This window comes from Pollicipes pollicipes, unplaced genomic scaffold (genome assembly GCF_011947565.3).
Source record: "Pollicipes pollicipes isolate AB1234 unplaced genomic scaffold, Ppol_2.1 Scaffold_4881;HRSCAF=5763_pilon_pilon_pilon, whole genome shotgun sequence".
Lineage (NCBI taxonomy): Eukaryota > Metazoa > Arthropoda > Thecostraca > Pollicipedomorpha > Pollicipedidae > Pollicipes > Pollicipes pollicipes.
Window position 1 is genome coordinate 10,707,438 of NW_023596576.1, and position 19,855 is coordinate 10,727,292.

The window sequence follows — 19,855 nt, forward strand, 5'->3', positions numbered from 1 at the left end:
CGCCACGTGCGCGGGCCGATGCCAGCTCGTGCTGTTTTTACGGGCATGTGTCCCGGCGGCTGGCCGGCAACAGGGGCTCGCGCGCCATCGATCGTGCGCGTGCGCGGGCCCTTGTTGCGCGCGGCCGCTAAGTGGGTCACTAGGCTAGCTGCTATCAGACTTACATAGGCCCTGAAGAAACGGAATTAGGCCAGCTCGGGATCACTTTCACTATGGCGCGCGGCGCGCGGCAGTCGGCGCCGAGCGGATGTGGCGGGAGGAGGTGGCGCGGCACCGAGCCCGAGCGGCCTCACGTGTGTGCGAGACTGGAGCGCGCGCGCGCCGCGGCCGCCAGTCGCCGCCAGACATCAGCGCGCTGCGGCCGGCCGGCGGCCGAGCCCAGCCAGGCCCCGTGTCCCCGCCCCGCGCGCCATGATATCAGACATGGATCTGCCGCTAGCGCATGTGCCGCCCAGTTTCGGCGCGATGGCCGTGCAGCACGTGGGCCAGCCGGCGGTGGCGCCGCCGCCGCAGCAGGGCGGCGGCGTCCAGTGCTACAGCAGCCTGGCCTCGTCGCCGGCCGCGATGACCAGCGTCAACCCGCCCGTCTACTCGCACGTGCAGGTGTCCAACAACAACAGCATCCTGGGGCCACCGCTGTTGGATAACGCGTGTCTGTACCCGCCAGGCGCCACCAGCATGGGCGCCAGCGACCACCAGTACAACCTGCACCAGGAGCTCCCCGACACCAAGGAGGGCATCGAGGAGCTGTGCCCCGTCTGTGGCGACAAGGTGTCCGGCTACCACTACGGCCTGCTCACCTGCGAGTCGTGCAAAGGCTTCTTCAAACGGACCGTGCAGAACAAGAAAGTGTACACTTGCGTCGCCGACAAAAGCTGCCAGATCGACAAGACGCAACGGAAGCGCTGTCCGTTCTGCCGCTTCCAGAAGTGTCTCGGCGTTGGCATGAAGCTCGAAGGTAAGCTCATTCATTTATTGTGTTGTCTTTTGCTGGGTTGTGTTAAAGTAATTTTTTGTCACGTATAACTGGCGCAGTTTTTTTAAGGGACGGTTTTGAAAGTGCCAGAGCAGCAATAGCCGGTCCACATGCATTCAAAGAATGCGGTCTCGCAGATCGGGCCGTTTTTCCAAACGCTGAACTGATCCTAGCGCCAGCGTGATCAGCGTCGCTGCAGCAGTACAAAATTATTGAAAGTACGGTGTCGGCGGGCGGTAAAAGCCTCACGACTTGTGTCGAGTCACGATGCCGTCGCACGGCGCCGTGTAGATGCGCCGGCCGCTCCCAGCCTGGGGCCGTTCGCACGGTGTTTCGACCGAGCGTCTGAAATCGAAAGTCGTCTTAGCTGGCGCTGGGCGGCCGTGGCCGACTCCGGCGGCGGCGCGTCTTGCTGCTGCTTGTCAGCGGTGTGTGAGTGCGCGCGTTTGCTGTCGGTGACCCGGCCGACACCGACCGGCGCCCGCCCCGCGGCTCGCCCCCGCAGGCGACGTAGCCCGGCCGGCCGAGCGTGCCGAACGACAGCGAGCAGACCGGCCACGAGGTCGTTTTCGACCTTGATTTCCAGCGACTGCCCTGGTGCAGCGCGTCAAGCGTATGTGACATTTGTCACAGGCCGTCGGTCGGTCGTCGTGCTCGCGGTCCGCACAGTCTCGGAGTCGGCTGAGAGTCGCTGAGATCCGCTAGAAATGCCGGAGCGGTCACAGAGATGCGCCAGATGTCTGCCGAAGACCGCTGGGCCTTTTTCAGTGGATCGCTGGGCCTCTGCATAGAATGGTGTGTTGCCCACCGGTTATCATGAACTGTGGCGTGGACTGCTCTCCTCTGGTCGTGGCTCCCAGTGTGTGGTGGGCGGGGCCCGCTGACGATACGGGACATATTTGGTTAGGTCAGGCCGGTCTGACGGGCCCTGCGGGTGGTTCAGCCGCGCCGTCAGATGGCTGGCACCAACGGTCGCCACCGTCGTGCGGCGTGTGCTCCGAGTCTGGAGCTGCGTCTCAAGGATATGATCGGATAGCCTCTATGAGGTGTGGCGCTTAGTCCCGAGTCTGGAGATGTGTCCCGAGGATATGATCGGATAGCCTCTGTTGGGTGCGGCCTGTGCTCCGAGTCTGGAGCTGTGTCTCGAGGATATGATCGGATAGCCTCTATGAGGTATGGCGTTTAGTCCCGAGTCTAGAGCTGTGTATAGGATATGATCGGATAGCCTCTGTGAGGTGCGACGTGTGCTCCGAGTCAGGAGCTGCGTCTCGAGGATATGATGGGGGACCTCTGTAGGGTGCGGCGTGTGCTCCGAGCCTGGAGCTGCGTCTCGAGGATATGATGGGATAGCCTCTATGAGGTATGGCGTTTAGTCCCGAGTCTAGAGCTGTCTCTCTAGGATATGATCGGATAGCCTCTGTGAGGTGCGACGTGTGCTCCGAGTCAGGAGCTGTGTCTCGAGGATATGATCGGGGGACGTCTGTGGGGTGCGGCGTGTTCTCCGAGCCTGGAGCTGTGTCCCGAGGATATGGGATATGATCGGGTAGCTTCTGTAGGGGTGCGACGTGTTCCGCGAGTCTGGAGCTGTGTCTGTAGGATATGTCCGGATAGCTTATGGGCGCGGCGTGTGCTCCGAGTCTGAAGCTGTGTCTCGAGGACATGACTGGACGGCCTCTGTAGGGTGCGGCCGAGCCGGTGCAGGTCAGCAGCGTCTCCGGGAGGCCGGCGGTGCTTAGCGACACGCCAGCCCGGGGCGTGGCGTCAGCCGCCGTCTTTGGCCGGCGAGCAGCCGCAGTCAGAGCCGAAGGGCGCTCTCTCTCTGTCTCCGGCAGCGTAGGCGCGACACCGGTCCGGACGCCACGCGACAAGTGTCGTGTTAGAAACTTATGCCAGTGAAAACCTACCAGGAGGAGGGGGAGGGACATGGTCTCCCGCGGAACCAACGTGAGAGTCCGTGGGGATGGAGAAATTGCGAGGCCTCGCAAAACTGATCATTGGTTCCAAGAGCATGTACGGTCCCCTAGAACGTAACTGTGTCTAAAGGGCGTAAAAATAGGGCGAATATTCATGTGAACCAACAGTTGGTCATTCTGTAAACTTAAATGCAATGCCACCGAAATAGGAGAAAATAACGATTTTCGCGGTAATTCGACTCATGCAGGGGAAAAAGCCATGGGGGACAATAACCTGAGGTATGTTTCTAGGGACCTTGGTCAGAATCTTCGGGAACGACGACCGCATCTTACATTATTATAATGGGTGCCGAATATTCTTAAAACGACGGAGAATGCTAGCCGTCCCGGACCAAAAACAAGTATCTTGTTGAGATATGATTGGTAGTCGTCACATATCTAGTTACCGTATGTTTTAACCTTGAGCCTTCTTTCACAAGCTTTCAGTTCAGTCTCTGTGTGGAACAATCATTGCAGTTTGACGTATTTTTGTGCATTTTACGTGGTTTTATGGGAGAGCCCTGAATAACCCCGTCTGAGTAAGCCCAACTTTAACCAGTATGTCTTCGCCCAAGTGTAGATGCAGTTATCTGAACCCAAATGCATATATATATATATATATATATATATATATATATATGTATGTATATATATGCATATAATGTTTGGAATATGTATATATATATATATATATCATGTTGAGGAAATATATGTGAATGTCGATGCAGTTGTGGAGAGCCCAGGTGGGTGTGAGACAGCGCTGGCGTTGTCAGGCTGCCCTGCGCCGCTCATGGCTGCTGCTGCAGATCTGCAGACGCACGCTCCAGTGCCGGGCGACTCGGTGTCACTCGACGGCTACGTAAATAAACGGTCCGATAGGGGGCCGATCGGCCAGAGCATGTGCGGGGCGCCGGGCAGCAGGGAACCGGGGCGCGCCGGCCGGCTGTCGAGCTCTGCACGCCCGCCGACGGCCACAACAGCCGCGCTGAGTTATGACCTCCTGCAGCGGGCCGGATTCACGAGCTGTTTTGACCTTCAGGCACTTGAAGTGGTGATATAGAGTTGCTACGATGTGAATTGCTTGCTCCGTGAATCTGTCGGATCGGCGTCGCTGCGGCGTGCAACACGCGGACGAGACGCGCATGTGATATTGATACGAGATCCCGGCCTTCGCCGAACCCGGGGGACCACCGGCCCGGAAGACCCAGTCGTGAAGAGTCATGCCGCCAACCCGGCCGAGTGTGGCCAGCCAGTGCCCTCTGGCGCCGAGCGGGTCAGTTCAATCTGCCGGCGAGATCGGGCCGGCGCGCCGCCGAGATCTGAGCTGGAGACCGAGGCCCCTGCGCCGGGGCACGTCCAGTGGGACTCGGCCGGCTGTCAGGCCTGCTGCTGGTGAATGACAGCCGGCTGGGGGCTCCAGGCAGAGTGCTAGGCAGGTCCGCTGACGGCGTTCTCGCCACGTCTGAACGACGGCGCTGACTGGACACTTCGCAACACTTGCCGCTTTTGCAGTGTTCCACTCCTTCCGCCGTCGTCGCTCTGACGGGCCGAGGCGGCACTCTAGCAGAGACTTGTGCTTTGTTTCCAGTTGGACCGAGCGAATTGGAGCGTGGGTCAGAGCTGGCAGGTCGTCCGATTTGTGTGGGTTGTAAGTTATGGCTGTCGCTGCGTGTAGTTTGAGTCCAGCCAACGGTGCAGACGGCTCCGAGCGAGGCCGCGGCAAGGTCTTCCTCGGTGGCGCCCGACTTTTGTCCGCCGCTCCGTCCGAGGCGCAGAGGCTGGGCGGCGGTGCTGCTGACAGCGATGTCTGAGGCGCAGGCTCTGCCAGCCTGCTCCAGTAGCGCTCCGTCGGGGTGTGTGGCTGGATCAGAGCGTCGCCACCGGCACCGGGCCCGGGGCGCGTCCGTGTCCCCACGCCACCGGCGGCGGCGGTCGGGCAGCCCCCCCCCCCCCCCCCCAGGCGCCGGTCTCTTTGTTGCCACGCATCGTCGTCGGCCTCGGCGAGCGTTGGCGCGGGGACGCGCTGCGGTCGCCGGCGGCGCGGCCTTGGTGCGCTGTCGGCCGGAGCAGGAACGGGCGTGGCCTCTGCCGGAGGCCTTACTCGCCGCGGCCTGCAGAGCCTGCCGCCCGGGGCCGGCGCCCGTGCCGAACCCCGGCTCGCTCGGAGCCCGTCCGGGCCGGTGTCCGCCTGCGCGCTGCGCCGCCCGGTGACCGCCGGCCCGGCCGGGAGGACGGCACGGCCGCCGGGCATCGCAGCCGTCTCCGGCGGTCACTTTCGCTTTCGGACGCGCGGTGGCGGAGGAGCTGTCCTTTCACCTCCGGCGGGCGGGGGCGGCCGCTGCGGCGGCGCCGAGCTGGCAACAGCGCCGCGCGGCCGGTTTCACCCGGCCCCGCGTGATTGCATCGGCCCGTTTGAAAACGGTAGTGGCCGGACTGGTAGGGGCGGCAGCGTCCCTGATGCCGATCTGGGGCACAGTGGAGCTGGGCGGTAGGCGTGGGCTCGACCGCCGGTGTGGGCCGCCTCTCGCTGCGGCAGTGCTGGCCGCTGCAGATGCCGCCGGTCGGTCCAGCCGGAGCCCGCCACGACCCGCCCGGCCGCCCGCGCCACCTGGCGTGACCCGCAGGCCTACGGGATGCAGTCCGGGTGATGTGGGCGGCCGCCGACCGGTTCGGGCGACGTCGGAGCCACTCGCGTCCGTCCGACCCGTCAGCCGTGTCTGGCCAGCTTACCTCCGTCCCGGACGAACGGTCAGCTGTGTCTGAATAGCTGACCTTCGTCCCGGACGTGTGGCCTAGCGGTCAGCTGTGTCTGAGCAGCTGGCCTTTAGTCCGGATGTACGATCCGGCCGGTCAGCTGTGTGTGGCCATCTGACGTCCTTCCGGACGTGCGGCCCGGCGTTCAGCGCTGTCTGAACAGCTGACCTCCGTCCCGGACATGCGCTTCAGCGGTCAGCTGTGTCTGAACTGCTGACCTCCGTCCCGGACATGCCCCCAGCGTTCAGCGCTGTCTGAACAGCTGACCTCCGTCCCGGACAGGCGTCCCAGCGGTCAGCTGTGTCTGAACAGCTGACCTCCGTCCCGGACATGCCCCCAGCGGTCAGCTGTGTCTGGCCAGCTGACCTCCGTCCCGGACGTGCGGCCCGGCGGTCAGCTGTGTCTGGTCAGCTGACCTCCGTCCCGGACATGCCTCCAGCGGTCATCTGTGTCTGGCCAGCTGACCTCCGTCCCGGACATGCGCCTCAGCGGTCATCTGTGTCTGGCCAGCTGACCTCCGTCCCGGACATGCCTCCAGCGGTCAGCTGTGTCTGAACAGCTGACCTCCGTCCCGGACATGCGCCTCAGCGGTCAGCTTTGCCTGAACAGCTGACCTCCGTCCCGGACATGCCTCCAGCGGTCAGCTGTGTCTGGCCAGCTGACCTCCGTCCCGGACGTGCGGCCCGGCGGTCAGCTGTGTCTGGCCAGCTGACCTCCGTCCCGGACGTGCGGCCCGGCGGTCAGCTGTGTCTGGCCGCGGCCGCCTGGTCGACGACGCGTCGACTCAGCATATACAACTGGGGTGAATAGCCTAACTGCTCGTAAATGTTGATGCATTGCGATTGGGGTGGGGCTGGGTGTGTGTGTGTGTGTTGAGACACGCGGCGGCTGTCGGGCCGGCCGTCCATGGCTGGGTGGCGTGTCGCCGACGCCGCCGGGCCGGACGCGGCCGCGGTGGCAACGGTCGGAAGTGGCCGGTGCGGGCCTGGCCCCCGCAGCCGCTCGTACCACAGTGGCCGGGCGGCTGCTCATGCAGCCAGGCTTCAGACGTGTGAGGCCGGGAGTGACGAGGCTTTCTGGTTTGATTTGCCGTTGTCGCCGGGCTATTCAGCGGGGAGTTGGACTCGTAAGGTGTTCTGAATTAGTGACGGCTGCCGTCTCGTTGTCCGGTGGTCAGAGCGCTCCGAGGTGCCGTTCCGTGCGAACGCCGTTCTGTTGCCCATGCGGTCGGCGCTCGCTCTGCATGATCGCAGCCTCCATATTATATTACGAACGAACCCATGTGTAATTTTATTTCTGCAACTCTCCAAAAAAGGCTTGCTCATTATGTGCGGCGCGGCATGGCGCCGTGCAGCCGGCAGTGTCGCGGCCGCTCGCCGTCAGCCGGCCGCCGCCGAGCCGCGAGCCGCGAGCCGCGCCGGCACGGCCGGCTGCCTGTGACGTCACACGGCGGCTCTGGTGACGCGGCCGAGCCGCTCGGGCGGAGTCGGTGGCTCCAGTGACCCGGGGTCGGCAAGTGTCGGCGGCCCGACGCCGGCTGAGCTGGGCCCGCTGCCGTGGGTGAGGCGAGGCGGGCCAGGCAGGCGGCGGCTGGGTCCACGACGTTCGGCATCCAAAGCTGGGAGGGAAATCCAGCCGGGTCGCTAAGGCGTTCAAAATCACCCTGGCCGCAGTCGGGGCGCGGCGAACGGTCGCGGTTTCTAAGAGATCAGCTGCTTGTCGGTGAATCTTATTTCGTAACATGAGGCTGGCCGTCGTTTGGACAGTGGCGACGTGGGCGATCACCTGGCGCCCGCCTAGCGACGGGGCCTGCCCGGCGTGAAACCGTACCCAACCGACGGCGCCGGCACCCGCCGGTGCCTGGGAACTGGGTCAGCGCGGAGCGCCCCCCCCCCCTCCCCCCATCCCTTGGCCGCCCGGCGGAGGGGGCTGGCGTGCCGTCGCTGGGCCCTATGTGGGTCACCGTCTCGGCCGCTAACGTGGCGCCGGCGCCGGCCACGTTAGCGTCGGGACGTCTGCGCCGGCCGGGACGCGTCAGCAGGCGGCGCGGCCACCGCCGTCGGCCGGCCGCGCAGGTTGGGTAACGGCCGCCGCTCGGATTACGGGCCGGGCGGCCGTGTTGTGTTGGGTAACCGGGCGGCGGACGGCCGCGCTCTCCTCTCCCGACGCCGCCGCCGCCGACGGGCAGGCGCGCGTCCCGGCGACGCCGGCGGCGCAGGCGGCCGGGTCGGGCGCGATGGAGGCGCGGCGTGAGTCGGGACCCGTTAGCCATTGTTGCGGCGTACCCCGTGCGTGCCGTGACCGGCCCGGCCGGCAGGGCGCGCCCTTTGTGGCGGCGCCCGGCCGGGTGGCCGCTGCGCCGCCTGTTGCAATGCGCGCCGGGCGCCGCGGCGCCCGAGCGTCTTTTACGAAAGCGGACGGCTGAGCCGGCGCGCTGCGCGGTCATGTTTGTTGCCGGTTGCTCAAGAGCGACGGCGGCGGCGGCGGCAGCGTGTTGTAACGGCTGGACGGCGTTCGGTCGGCGCGCGCGCAGGGCCGGCTCCCTGCGCCTCTGGTCGGTGCGGACGCCATCCGGCCGGCGCCGCGGGCCGGGCCCCGCCCTGCCCGCGGCCCGCCGCCGTGCGGCGACGGCGACGGCGACGCCCGGCGGCACGATTGGCAGCGGCGGCGCCGCGCCACCACGCCGCTGTTGTTTGTCACCCGGCGGCCGTCTAGTTTGTTTTCGTTGACGGCTGCGCGACCGCCGTGACCTGGATTCAGTCCAGCTTGTTCTCACCACCAGTGTCAACTATTTATGCGGTCTGTTCACGGCGCGCAATCAAGCTGAGCTGGCTGGGATTTGTTCGTGTTGCAAGATTACACCATGCTGAAATGGCTTCACGCTTGGCGTAACGGTGCTTTGTGAGACGTCGAGTGAGTCCGATAATCCTCGTTATCCAGTGGTGTAACGATCCTGCTGCGGCCAGTGACCGGTCACCATCTATGCGCTGTCGTCAGCAGTTTGTAAAGAGGTGTGCGCGAGTTCCGTTGCGCGGCTGCGGTGCCCGCCGGGCGCGCACCGTGTTTAAGTTCTGCACCTTCACTTTCGGCGCAGCGCAGGCGGCCGGCCGAGCTGACCTAGATCGGGCGTACACTGGGAGCAGCACGGCCGGGCCGCACCGGGCGGAGGCGCCTGCGTCCAGGCGACCGGCGCAGGCGGCCGCCGTTCCGGTCTGGCGCGGCACGCAGCCCGTTCGCCGCGAGCACCGGCGACCCGTCACCGAATGGGCTCGGCCGCATTAATCTCGCGTGAGGAGGGCGTGCAGCTGCGCAAACACCCTTCCGTCGCGCTACAGGGCGGTTCGACGTTTTTGTCTTTGTTTGCGTGCCCCATTTCGGGATGCGGGGCTGTCGGGAGCCATCAGCGTGGGCTTTGGCTGCTGGGCTGGGAAGGCGTTCCCGCGGCACCGTCATCGGCGCGTGATTCGAACGCAGCCGAGTGGACGGCGAAGCCTCGCACGCAACCGCAACGCTTCGCGGCTGCATTGAGCCAGCCAACCAGTTCCAAACCAGCACGGCGTCGCGTGGAGTAAGGATCGATACCATGGTCAATATCCATAATCCGATGCTTTTCGGTGTCATCACCATTGCCACGATGCCCCATCCCATGCGCATCACATGCAAAGCAGAGGCCTCTGGTGTCCACCACACTTTCGCAATCGATTAGCGATGCAGGCACACCGTTGCAGAGAAGAAGACGAACGGCCGCTTCATTTGATATCTTGGGTTGTGGCCAGTTGCGTCCTTTTTCGTCACCCTTCACCGGTTGGGGACGAACGGAAAGGGGGTGGGGGCGGCGATGGCAATTAATTAGGCTGGTGGCGCCGCCGGGCCGGCCCTATGCTGGCCCACACGCACCGCGCCGGCCGCTGCTGTGATGGGTGACGCAGGTGCGAGTCACGCGAGCCTGGTCGTGCTGGCGAGCGGGGTGGGGCGCCGGTCGGCCCGCCCGGCCGTCGCATTTGCCTGGGTCCCGCTGCCACCAGCCTCGTCACCGCCCATCTCGGCATTGGCTGACGCCAGGAGCGCGCAAACAGCTTTCACCGGTGTGCGCGCGGGACCCCTTCGCCGCGCGTTTAGCGGGCGCCGGTGGGCCAGCTTTCGCCGGCGCTGCGCCCCATCTGCGCTGCCCGGCCGCGGTCTCTGACCCCCGACGCCACTATTCCGGTCGGCTGGCTCCCCCGGCCGGCCATTGTGCGTGACCGGCCGCCGCGCGCCTCCCCCTCCAATTTAAAGGGACGCTCGCTGAATGGGTCGGCCCGAATGTAGGCCGCGCCAACGAGATGCCGGGCCTTTGTGCGGCGGCCGAGCGGACTCCTTCGGACGGGGCGCCCCCCCCCCCCCCCACTGCGCGCGCCGCGCCGCGCCGCGCCGCTCCGTTACCGGTTCACGGTTTCCGTCGCCCTGCCTACCGCCAAGTGTAGGTGATGGACGCTGAGATAAAGTAATCCCCCGCTTTCCGGAGGCCGTGAAAGTTCAGCTCTCCCGCGGGCGCGCGGAGCACCAGCCGGAGATATCACTGGACAACGGCGCTCTCTATTGACCTTTGCCCAGTCCCACGGGGCAGGTAGGGTTGAGTTGGTCACGCCGTCGAACCTGGCATCAAGAGCTGCTGGACACGATGGTGGGTTGGTACACGTTTGGACAGCCCCGGTGCTGCGGCGGCGTTCGGTGCACTGAGCCCCGGCGATCATTAGGCCGCCGACCAGCTGCTGCCGTGCCAGCGGCCATCTGCGGACTGCGCGCGCGCCGCCCGCGAAATTATGCTCCGCCCCTGGTCAAGGGTGGGTGACGGTGTGCGCTTAGTGTTAATTTGTTCTGCTCGGAGCTGTGATTACGGGTCGTCCTCTCGCCGGTGTGGGAGACAGCTGTGCCCAGGGCCCAGCAGCACAGGTGACATGAGCTGGATTGGGGCGTGAGCTATCACCGGCGCCGTTTTAGATGGATTTGTCCCGCCTCCTCGCGCTGGTGAAGGTGTGCAGATAAAGACACCGCGTATGTTTCCATCATCCACCAGCCCCGCAGTTTTTGTCTCGGACCATTCCAGACGCTCGTCGTACCTCCCCCGGTTTAGATTCTGTGGAGCTGGGGTGAGGTGGGCGAGGGGGGGGGGGGGGGGTGAGGGAGGCCGAGCCGGCCATCGCTTGCTGCTAGAGATGCCAGGTGATGCATGCCTCGGGCTTGCCAAGGGTTCGTCCGGACTTCTTGCTCCTATCACCAGCACCTCCCCACATGGTGAGGAGGCCTGAGTGCCGCGGCTGGCACCGCTGCCGTCAGCTCTACCACGTGCTCCCGGCGAGGCCTCGACGTTGGTCGCAGCCGTGCCGGCCGGGCGGGAAAGGCCAGCCGAGCCCCGCTCTGCTCGGATTCGCCCTCGGTCACGTCTCGCCCTTGTCCCGGCCGCCTGCGCCACGCCCGCCCAGCGCTTCCCATCACCGGCGGATGTGTCGACCAGCTGGACCGCTCGGCCTGCGGAACAGCGGCACCCCGCTGACCCGAGGTCGTGTCGACGGCGCCTCGCTGACCGGAGGTCCTGCGGTGGCGCTGTGTTGACCCGAGGTCGTGTCGGTGGCGGCCTGCTCACCGGAGGTCGTGTGGTGGCGCTGTGTTGGCCCTAGGTCGTGTCGACGGCGCCCCGCTATCCCGAGGTCGTGCGGCGGCGCTGTTCTGACCCGAGGTCGTATGGTGGCGCTGTGTTGACCCGAGGTCGTGTGGGTGGCGCTGTGTCGAACGGACGCGATGCCGGCCGGAATACAGCTGGGCAGCCTCGGCCACCGTGGCCTAAGAGGCAGGGGGATATTTTCGCATTGGTCTTCCGCTTCTTTAGAGGCTCGGACGCATGGGGCTCGTCACAGGAGTTCGTGTGTTGCTTGCCTCCGTCTCATGGACTTGTGTGGAGCTCAGCTGCACACCGATGGTGTTACATGAAAATAAACTGAAGAGTGTAATGGGTGTCCAGCTCTTCACCTGTGGAGGATCTCCTACCCTCGTCGCTATTTTGACAGCAGAGTTGTGATTCCGACGAAAAGCGAAACACCGCCATGGAGATGTCGATTTGTTACCCTGTTGGTCGTTGTGTCGGCTGGCCAGGCTGGGCGTGTGGCGCGTCCGCTGACCAGACCGCAGCAGCGGCGCGGCCAGCATGACGGCGGCTGTCGTGGCCCCCGGTCCGTCGCCCTGTGGCATGGGCGTACACGGGCGGAGGTGGCGGGATACCGGTCCGCCCACCGCGCGCGCCCGACAGCGCTGCACTCGGCCGCCGGCGCCATGTGTACCGGCGGCCCGAGGGATTATTTCGGTCACTTCCTGTTTGCGCCTGCGCGTAACGTCCCGTGAGAGAGGGAGAGAAAGAGAGAGAGAGGGTGCCGACCGCTGTCCTGCTGCGGCGCCATGGGCGGCCCTTTGTCGCCGCCGGTGTCCGGTGAAATCGGCCGATTCGCCGCCCTGGCCGCCGAGGTGCAGATTTATCGGGAGGCGACCGGATGCGGCGCGGGAGGGTGATCCCATTCGGCCCCTGGCCGCGCCGGCGGCAGAGCTGGAATGGCCGCCCCTGTTGCCTCTAGGTGGACGCGGACTGGCAGTCGTACGCCGTTGCAAGGCCAGCTGCTGGGGCGACCGGACAGGGAAATGAATAGGTGCTGCGTGAATTGTTATTACGCTCTCGAGCAGCAGCGGTTCAATGATGCACTCGGGAGGTGGGGGGTGGTTTGGTGCCGTGTTTGACCTCGGGTCTGGTCAGCGTGACGGTCCGGTGGCCAGGCTGCGCCGTCTGTGCATGTCTGCCGTGTGTGCGTGTGTGTGCCTGCCGGCCGGCTGGCGTGTCGTGCCGCGGTGACCGTCCGCCTCACGCCCGCCTCCCGTGCGTTGCAGCCGTGCGCCAGGACCGGATGCGCGGCGGACGCAACAAGTTCGGTCCCATGTACAAGCGCGACCGGGCGCGCAAGATGCAGCAGATCCGGCAGCGCCAGCTGATGGGGCCGCAGCGCGTCACGCTGCCCGCCGTCGGCAACGAGGCCGTCACCATCAGCTACGCGTCGTCGGCCACCTCGCTGCCCATCAGTTACAGCGGCGGCGGCAGCATCACCATCAAGCAGGAGATCCAGTACCCGGTGCTGAGCTCGACGTCGGCCTCGTCGCCCGACTCGTCGCCGTCGCCGCTGCTGGGGCCGGGCGGCCACCCAGCCGGCCTCGGCGACGCCTGGCCAGCCGGCCAGCCGGCCGCGCGCAGCGACGTGCCCTCCATCATCCGCGAGCTGGTGGCGTCGCTCGACGACCGCGAGTGGCAGCAGCAGCTGTTCAGCCTGCTGCAGACGCAGACGTACAACCAGTGCGAGGTGGACTTGTTCGAACTGCTGTGCAAAGTGCTCGATACCAACCTGTTCACGCAGGTGGACTGGGCCCGCAACTCGGTCTTCTTCAAGGACTTGAGGGTGAGTACGAACCTCTGCGGCGCCAGGGCAGGCGCCCGGCCGGGCACAGGCTAGCGTTTTTTGCCGCGCGACGCGCCGCCCGCCGCCCGGCCGGTTATTGTAATTTACTGGCGCCATGTCGGGCGCAGCGCTGGGCGGGAGGGCCGGGTGTCGGCCCGGTCGGCCGGTCAGGAAATGCCAGCGGCGGCCGGCGGCGCTGCCGGACCGGCACCGCCCGGGCTGACCGTCTGGGCACCGGCCCGGCCCGGGCGCGCGCCAGCGAAAGTGACGCCTCAGAGCGGGCCAGTGTCGCGCGCTGACCCACTGAACTTGAGACGGCCGGCTGCCGCCGCGGCCGCCGCACGAGAGCGAGAGCGAGCGGCGAGCGGCGGCCAGCCGGACCCGACTATCTCAGACGGGACGCGCTGCGGCGGCCGCCGGCCGGGGCCGATAACGCGCGGCCCGGGGCTCCCGCCCCCGCGCACCATGGCCGCCAGTCGAGCCCGCGGCCACGCGCCCCAGCTGTGCGGCTGGTGCGCGCCTCTTGGAGTAATGGCGAAGGAGCCATAATGAGTTGGTGTCGAGTTTGTCGCGACTTCTCAGGGACCTGTTCAGCTTCAGCGTGGACGTGTGCCCTCCCCAGCGTCGCCGGACGTGGGGCTGGCCTCGCGTGCCAACGGCTATCTCGATACGACAGGCCGGAGCAAAGCGTTATGCGACATCGGATTACTATCTTAAAGTTCACTGGATACGTGTCGACGAGCGTCGCTGCAAACACATGAAATCAGGTCGCGCGGGTCAGGCCGGGTGTGCATGGGCCTCTCTCTCCCGAACATATCGCCTGACCTAAAAATGAAAAGCAAAGACACAAACAAGAGGCAGCAGCGCTCCTGGATGGCGCTGCTGGATTCGCTTCAGATATCGGCTGGCGCTATCTGTAAAATGCTTTTCAGAACATGGCGGCCAGAAGATGCCCCTGTAAACCTTCGTCTTTCATTTGATGCACTCGACATATTTGCCACTAATGATCCGACGTACTTGCGTTTGTATGATCGGATCGTCATGCCGCATGACGACATACTGCAGAGAGTTCGTTCGCATGTACTGGCCGTCTGCCTGCCGCGACGGCGGACCGCCTGCTCGGATAGTGGCGGAGGCCGCTGCGTGCCGTGCTGATGTGAACAGGTGGACTGCGGCGCCTGCAGTGGTGCAGCCGGTCGTCAGGCCGGGCCGCGGGCGTCCTGACCCAGTGACCGGCGCCGTGCGTGGCGCTCGCGCCGGACGGCTCTGCTACGCCGGCGGGCGGCGGCGCCCGGGCTGGGGTTGACCCGAGCCCGCTCGGGTCAGGGGCCATGCCGCTGCCGCACGGCGCGGCCGCCGCCGCCATGCTGTTTGGCCCGGCCGCTGCCATTGGGCGGTCGGGCGGGCGGCGGCGCCAATCAGCGGAGGGCGGCGGCGGCGGACCCGCCCACCGGGCCCCGTCGGCCCCCCCTCTCCGCCGCGCACCGGGCGCCCGAGCCGCGCCCGACCCCTGCCATGCGGTCCGGAATGGCCGCGCGGCCGTTTCGGTCGCACGGGCGCCGACCGGCCAACCACGTGTGGTCCCGGCCAGGGGACGTTTGAATGAACCTTGAGGGCTCCATTCCTGAGTCATGGATCGTGTTCACAGCGATAGAACAATTAGACGTCATTGGTCGTTTCCAGATCCATCAAACCGCCAATCATAAGCATGCCTCAATTAGAAGTTGCACGTCGCGTTTTGTGTGCCGTCCAGACGACTTCAGATAACGAGGGCTGTCTGGTACTGTTGGCTATCCTGTTCAACTGAAAAGCTAAATATGCTCCATCCGTCCGATCACTGCCAAGGTCTGAGTAATGCCATGTTGTCAGACGGTTGGGATGGGTGGCCATTTGAGTGGCCTGTCGGCATGAATGGACACCACTGCAACAGGGGCTCGGCTGGCTCTGACCTATATAGGTCAGCTGGCGGTACTCGTCAGCAGCCGTGCGTCACTGACAGCCGGATGTGTGGGCCGGCACGGGGCGGGCCTGCGAGTGTGCGTGTCCCGTGCTCGGCCCGTCCACGGCCGTAGTGTCCTGCTCAGTTGGGGGAAGGGGAGGGGTAGCTCCTGGGCCGGTCCGTCAGCTTGCGTGACGCGGCCGGCGCCATCTGCCGGCCGGGTGTGGTGCGCCCGGCGCACTGTCGGCGCCGGCCCGCTCGGGGGGAGGGGGGCGAGCCAGCCCTGGCGGTGCCAGCACCCGCTGACGGCTGCTGCCGTCTCCTGCCCGCATGCGTGCCGCCGCGGGCCGCTCCCAGGTGGAGCGCGGAGACGGCTGACCGGCGGCGGCCGTATCGTGGCGCCGCCGCGCGGTGACGGGCGCCCGGTCGGCGAGCGGGGTCCCCCGCGCCCCGTCCGCGCCGCGGAGGGGGGCATCGCAGGACGGCCGGGCGGCGCTGGGAACACGCCGGCGCCGGGCGGCCGGTGCCGGCCGTCTCGAGCACCGCTACAGGCGGCGGCAGGCTATCTGTGACGTCAGCAGAGGAACGCTCGCTCGGTTCGGTACCGGTGTCCTAATATGCGGTGGGGTATGTTCGAACGGGAACGTAGTTAAGGGTGCAGCCAATTGAGCCATGATCAGAGCAAGCACATGAACACGAGCAAGGGAGTCCGTGAGCTAAGGTTTACGGTAAATACTCGGCGATTTCGCAGAAATTCGGTACAAATTCGAAGGATATCTGGGAAAGGTCGATATTTCCTCAGATAAAAATGTTGCCTACGTGGACGTATTCGAATGTTAATTTTTACAGAAATTACCAGCTTTTTCAGGCGAATGTGTGCCGAACGGGACATTTCTGCCGATTTTCATTTGCCGTTCTGATAAGGGCATCGGGTCCAGGAGAGTGATTATTGTACAGATCAGCACGGTAAAGGTCTCATCGTTTACCTCATACGTGATATCCTACGGGACTGAGCCCAGAGAAAATGGTGGTACATGACTTGAAAACACGGCATATGGCTCTGGATCGTTCCTGAATGTCTCGCATCGCATGCCTTTCAATCTTACCACAGTAACATGTCATCTCGGCTGTTTGACCGGGCCCTGTTGGGTCTGTCGCTTTAGTGGCGCTGCAGCATGGCGGTGCGGCGCGCTCTCGAGGCTCCAATCTGGTGCCATTGAACCGTAACGACCCGATCTCATCCCCCAGCCCCCAGCGGTGTCAAGTTTAACCTCACTGAAGCCCTCAACGGCTGTTGAGTGTTTTCGTAAAGGATTGTCCCTTTCGAAGGGCCTTTGCATGTTTTCGAACATGTGAATGCTATTGTCGGTATTTGACTATTCGCCGAATCCGACTGTTGGCCGAAAGTTCGGTGCGTACGGGTGCAGCGTCTAGTGGTGTTGGCAGGAGAGGGTCGGGTGACTGCCAACTCATTGTGTGTGTGTGGGGGGGGGGGGGGGGGAGTGCCGCGAGCCATGTTTTGCCTCAGACGGCGATAAATAAATTTTGTTTCTAGCCGGAGGGCGCTCTTCGAGTGTCGCAAGTTTCCAAGGCTCCCGGGCCGCCAGGCAGCATCGCGATGGACGATAAATCAGCAGCTGTCATCAGTTTGCTGCGCTTGGTGGTGTGAGACCGATGAACCCTTTCGGTGCTGGGCCTTTGCAAAATGTGTCAGTTGTGAAGGTCATGCCATTTGGCTGCCGCACGGCGTTTCAAGGTTCTGCTGCAGGTACGCAAACTGTGAATTTCAAGTTGTTCTTGAACAGCGAAACCGAACGCGCGGGGGATTGTCAGTCGAACTGTAAGGCAAAAATCGGATCGATTCTTAAAATGGGAAATGATTGTATTGTTTACTTTCTCTGTCCACTACGCTGAGACCTGGGGTATACATTTGTACGCCAAGCCGCCGGTCGTCTGATTGTCATTGCCGATGCTTACGGCGACGCCGGTCGTGTACAGATGTGCGTGACTGTACGAAGAGTCGCACGACATGGGTTTGCCTCAAAGGGCATGGAGCTGCGTGTGGCGCAGCGTGTGCGCCACGCACAGACCCGGATGGGATGCCATGCAGACGTCCGTGGCCGATTAACACCGGCTTGGAATCGGGCCCTCGAGTCGGGCCCTGACCGGAGCAAGTCCGTGCCCTCTCGCCATCTGACGTCCTCCTCCTCCCCTAGACAGCCGTCCGGTGCGCCGTCCGCGCGCCTGCCGCTGTCTCAGCTCCTGGGACCACGCCAGAACCCAGCTGGAACGCCCGCTTCCTGGGGCCCGGCCGAAACTCGGCCAGGGTCAGGCCGGCAGGCTGTGGCATTGAGGGACGCCTCTCCCAGCGGCTCGGCTCTTGCGCACGTCACGGCCACTTTGGTGGGAATCCCCGATGGGACGTGTTTTCGTCGTCTATTGGGCCCATGGTGTGTCAGCTTTTGCTGAAGCTGTTGGTGCGCACTCTTCTCAAGTGTTGGGTATGGGAGAGATATCGAGATCATCAGTGTTGTCCGCGTGGTTTCTTGCCCTCGAGCTGACGTATTCGGCGTGGATACCTGCTGAGAGCCTCGCTTGCAAGTTAGAACGGGTGTGCTGTAAGCGGCCGCTCTGCTGTTTCCTTCCGCTGGCCGCTGGAGGCGGCGGCAGCCAGAGTCGGGCTCTTCCGCTGGTCGCTGGAGGCGGAAGCGGGCCTACTGGCGCTGCTGAGCGGCGCCGGTCACGAGAGCTGGGTCAGCTGTAGCCAGCGCCGAGCTCGTCTGGACGAAGCGCCCTGTCGCCCCACCCGACCGGCGCTCAGGCGCTAGATCCGCACAGGGGGCCCTCGGCATCTCCTGCACAGTGGCGGCGCAGTGCTGGGCTAGGCCGACAGCGTGCGCCTCGCAGCTTCCTGGCAGTGCGCTCCCCAACGAGGGTGGCCTGGCCTAGCGGGGCTCGCCGACCCACCTGTCGCAGAGCAGCAGAGAATCAGTGGGCACCTGCAGTGGGCACCATATGCAGACGCGGCTGACGCGGCAGTTGGGCTGACTAGCTGGCCGAGTGGTGGCCAGGGTTGTCAGATTTGCCTCTTTGGCTAGGCGTTGTATGTTTGACTTATTTATAGACGTTTGGCCAGAATGTTTTCAGTTTGGCTTTCGAAGAATATTTAGGTCGTTTCTAGCCTTTCCTTATAGCATGTCTGCTTTGGTCAGTGTCGCCTACTGTTAAGTATTTTAAGGTAAAATTGAAGCTGCAGATATTGCCAGTAACGTCATACCCATATTACGATTTTGAGAACTTTCAAACCAACTTGGGGTCAGGTTTGTTTTATCATTAGGTTTGTTTGTTTTTATTGTTATTGCTCTTATTATTATTTTTATTATTATACGAATTATGCAACCATTGGGAAACCTGTGCCCCACTTGTACAGCTGCAGCTGTATGGAACCTGTGCGGCTTAGAACGTTGAATACAAATTTAGTGGAATTGTCCTTGCTGTCGTATTTTGTAAGGGGATTTTCAACAAAGAGCGCCAAAAAATCGCGTCGAAATGTCTGGAAAATTGGGTTACATTGGGCGCGACAGTGTATGTTTCTTGAACTAGCCTTGAAGAAGACAGACAAGAAATGCCTTCCTCTTAGAATGTTTTTTTTTTGTACTAGCAATGATTCGTAAAAGAAAACAGTTAATTTTCTATAAATTTTGGGGTGAAGGCTGATGTGTTTGGTTGATATCGGCCGATTTTCTGACTGGACTGAGGTGAAATGACGCTTATGTCGACCTACTCGCGCTGTGTGCTGAACACAGGCGGAGGGCCTCAGCTGATATCCAGTTGTCTAAAGTTTCGAAAAGTAATGGACATTGGCACCAAAATTGGCACGAACGCCTCTTCAACATAGCTCAAAAGCCGTTTTCCTGCTTGTGATTAAAAACAATTATGGATTCGTTGCGATATTGCTATTGAATTCTGAGCGTTGTATTTATGTAATTGTTGAATTGGTCGATCTCTTTTAAATGTATCACCCGATTACCTGAGCATTTTGGCTCTACAACCGCACGTCTCCCGCGAGCGGGCCTGAAACCAGCAAAAGGGGGTGATCGGCGTTAGCGCTTGCTCAGGCATGGGTGCTCCTCGGAGGGCCGTGTACTTCCGGGTGCGGCCGTTCTCCAACATTCCCTCCGGTAGCGAGTATGTAGCTGATGTCCCTGTGTGATGTCCCAGCTGGGCTTGGAATCCGGCGCCGCGTGGCCGCCACGCCATCCATTGACTCTTCGGAACGACTTCTGTATTGTGCTGCAGGACACCTCATGCGCCACAAGTGTTGCGGGACTCAGGGGATCGTGCGAACGCGTGATATCGAGGCTCCGGCGTGGGCACTTCGGACGTCGCCTCCATGTCAAGTGCACACCTTCGCTATAGCTTCCGCTCGCTGACTGTCGCACTTCGCAAAATTGAAAGCAAATCATTAACATACACGGCGGTGCTGTTCCACTTGACACAGTTCGGGATCAGTGTCATTTGTGGTGCACGGGGAGGCAGTGATCGGAAGCGCCCTGCCCATGTCTATAGCGGCTTGAGAGTGCTACGTTAGGGGCAGTTAGGGGCAGTTAGGGTTAGCCGGTGTGCATTGGAGCCCATTCTCCTGTAAATGATCCCCAGACCATGTGTCAGGTATCGAACGCTTTGGTATTGCGCATAGTGTTGCCGTAAATGTAGCCTGTGACTCAGCGCAACAAATGTCCCGGGAAGGCGCGTGTCAAGTGTC

The 19,855-nt window shown here is 63.3% G+C and overlaps 1 protein-coding gene across 1 annotated transcript in view; it reads left to right on the plus strand.

The window, feature by feature from the left end:
• The first annotated feature begins 341 nt into the window (after positions 1-341).
• Positions 342-19,855, plus strand: part of LOC119101044 (nuclear hormone receptor FTZ-F1-like) — a 28,678-nt gene continuing 9,164 nt past the window's right edge. The window contains exons 1-2 of the mRNA XM_037224291.1: positions 342-958; positions 12,592-13,151. Of these exons, the coding sequence (XP_037080186.1) occupies positions 412-958; positions 12,592-13,151 (1,107 nt within the window). The 5' untranslated portion in view covers positions 342-411. The remainder of the gene's footprint in view (positions 959-12,591; positions 13,152-19,855) is intronic.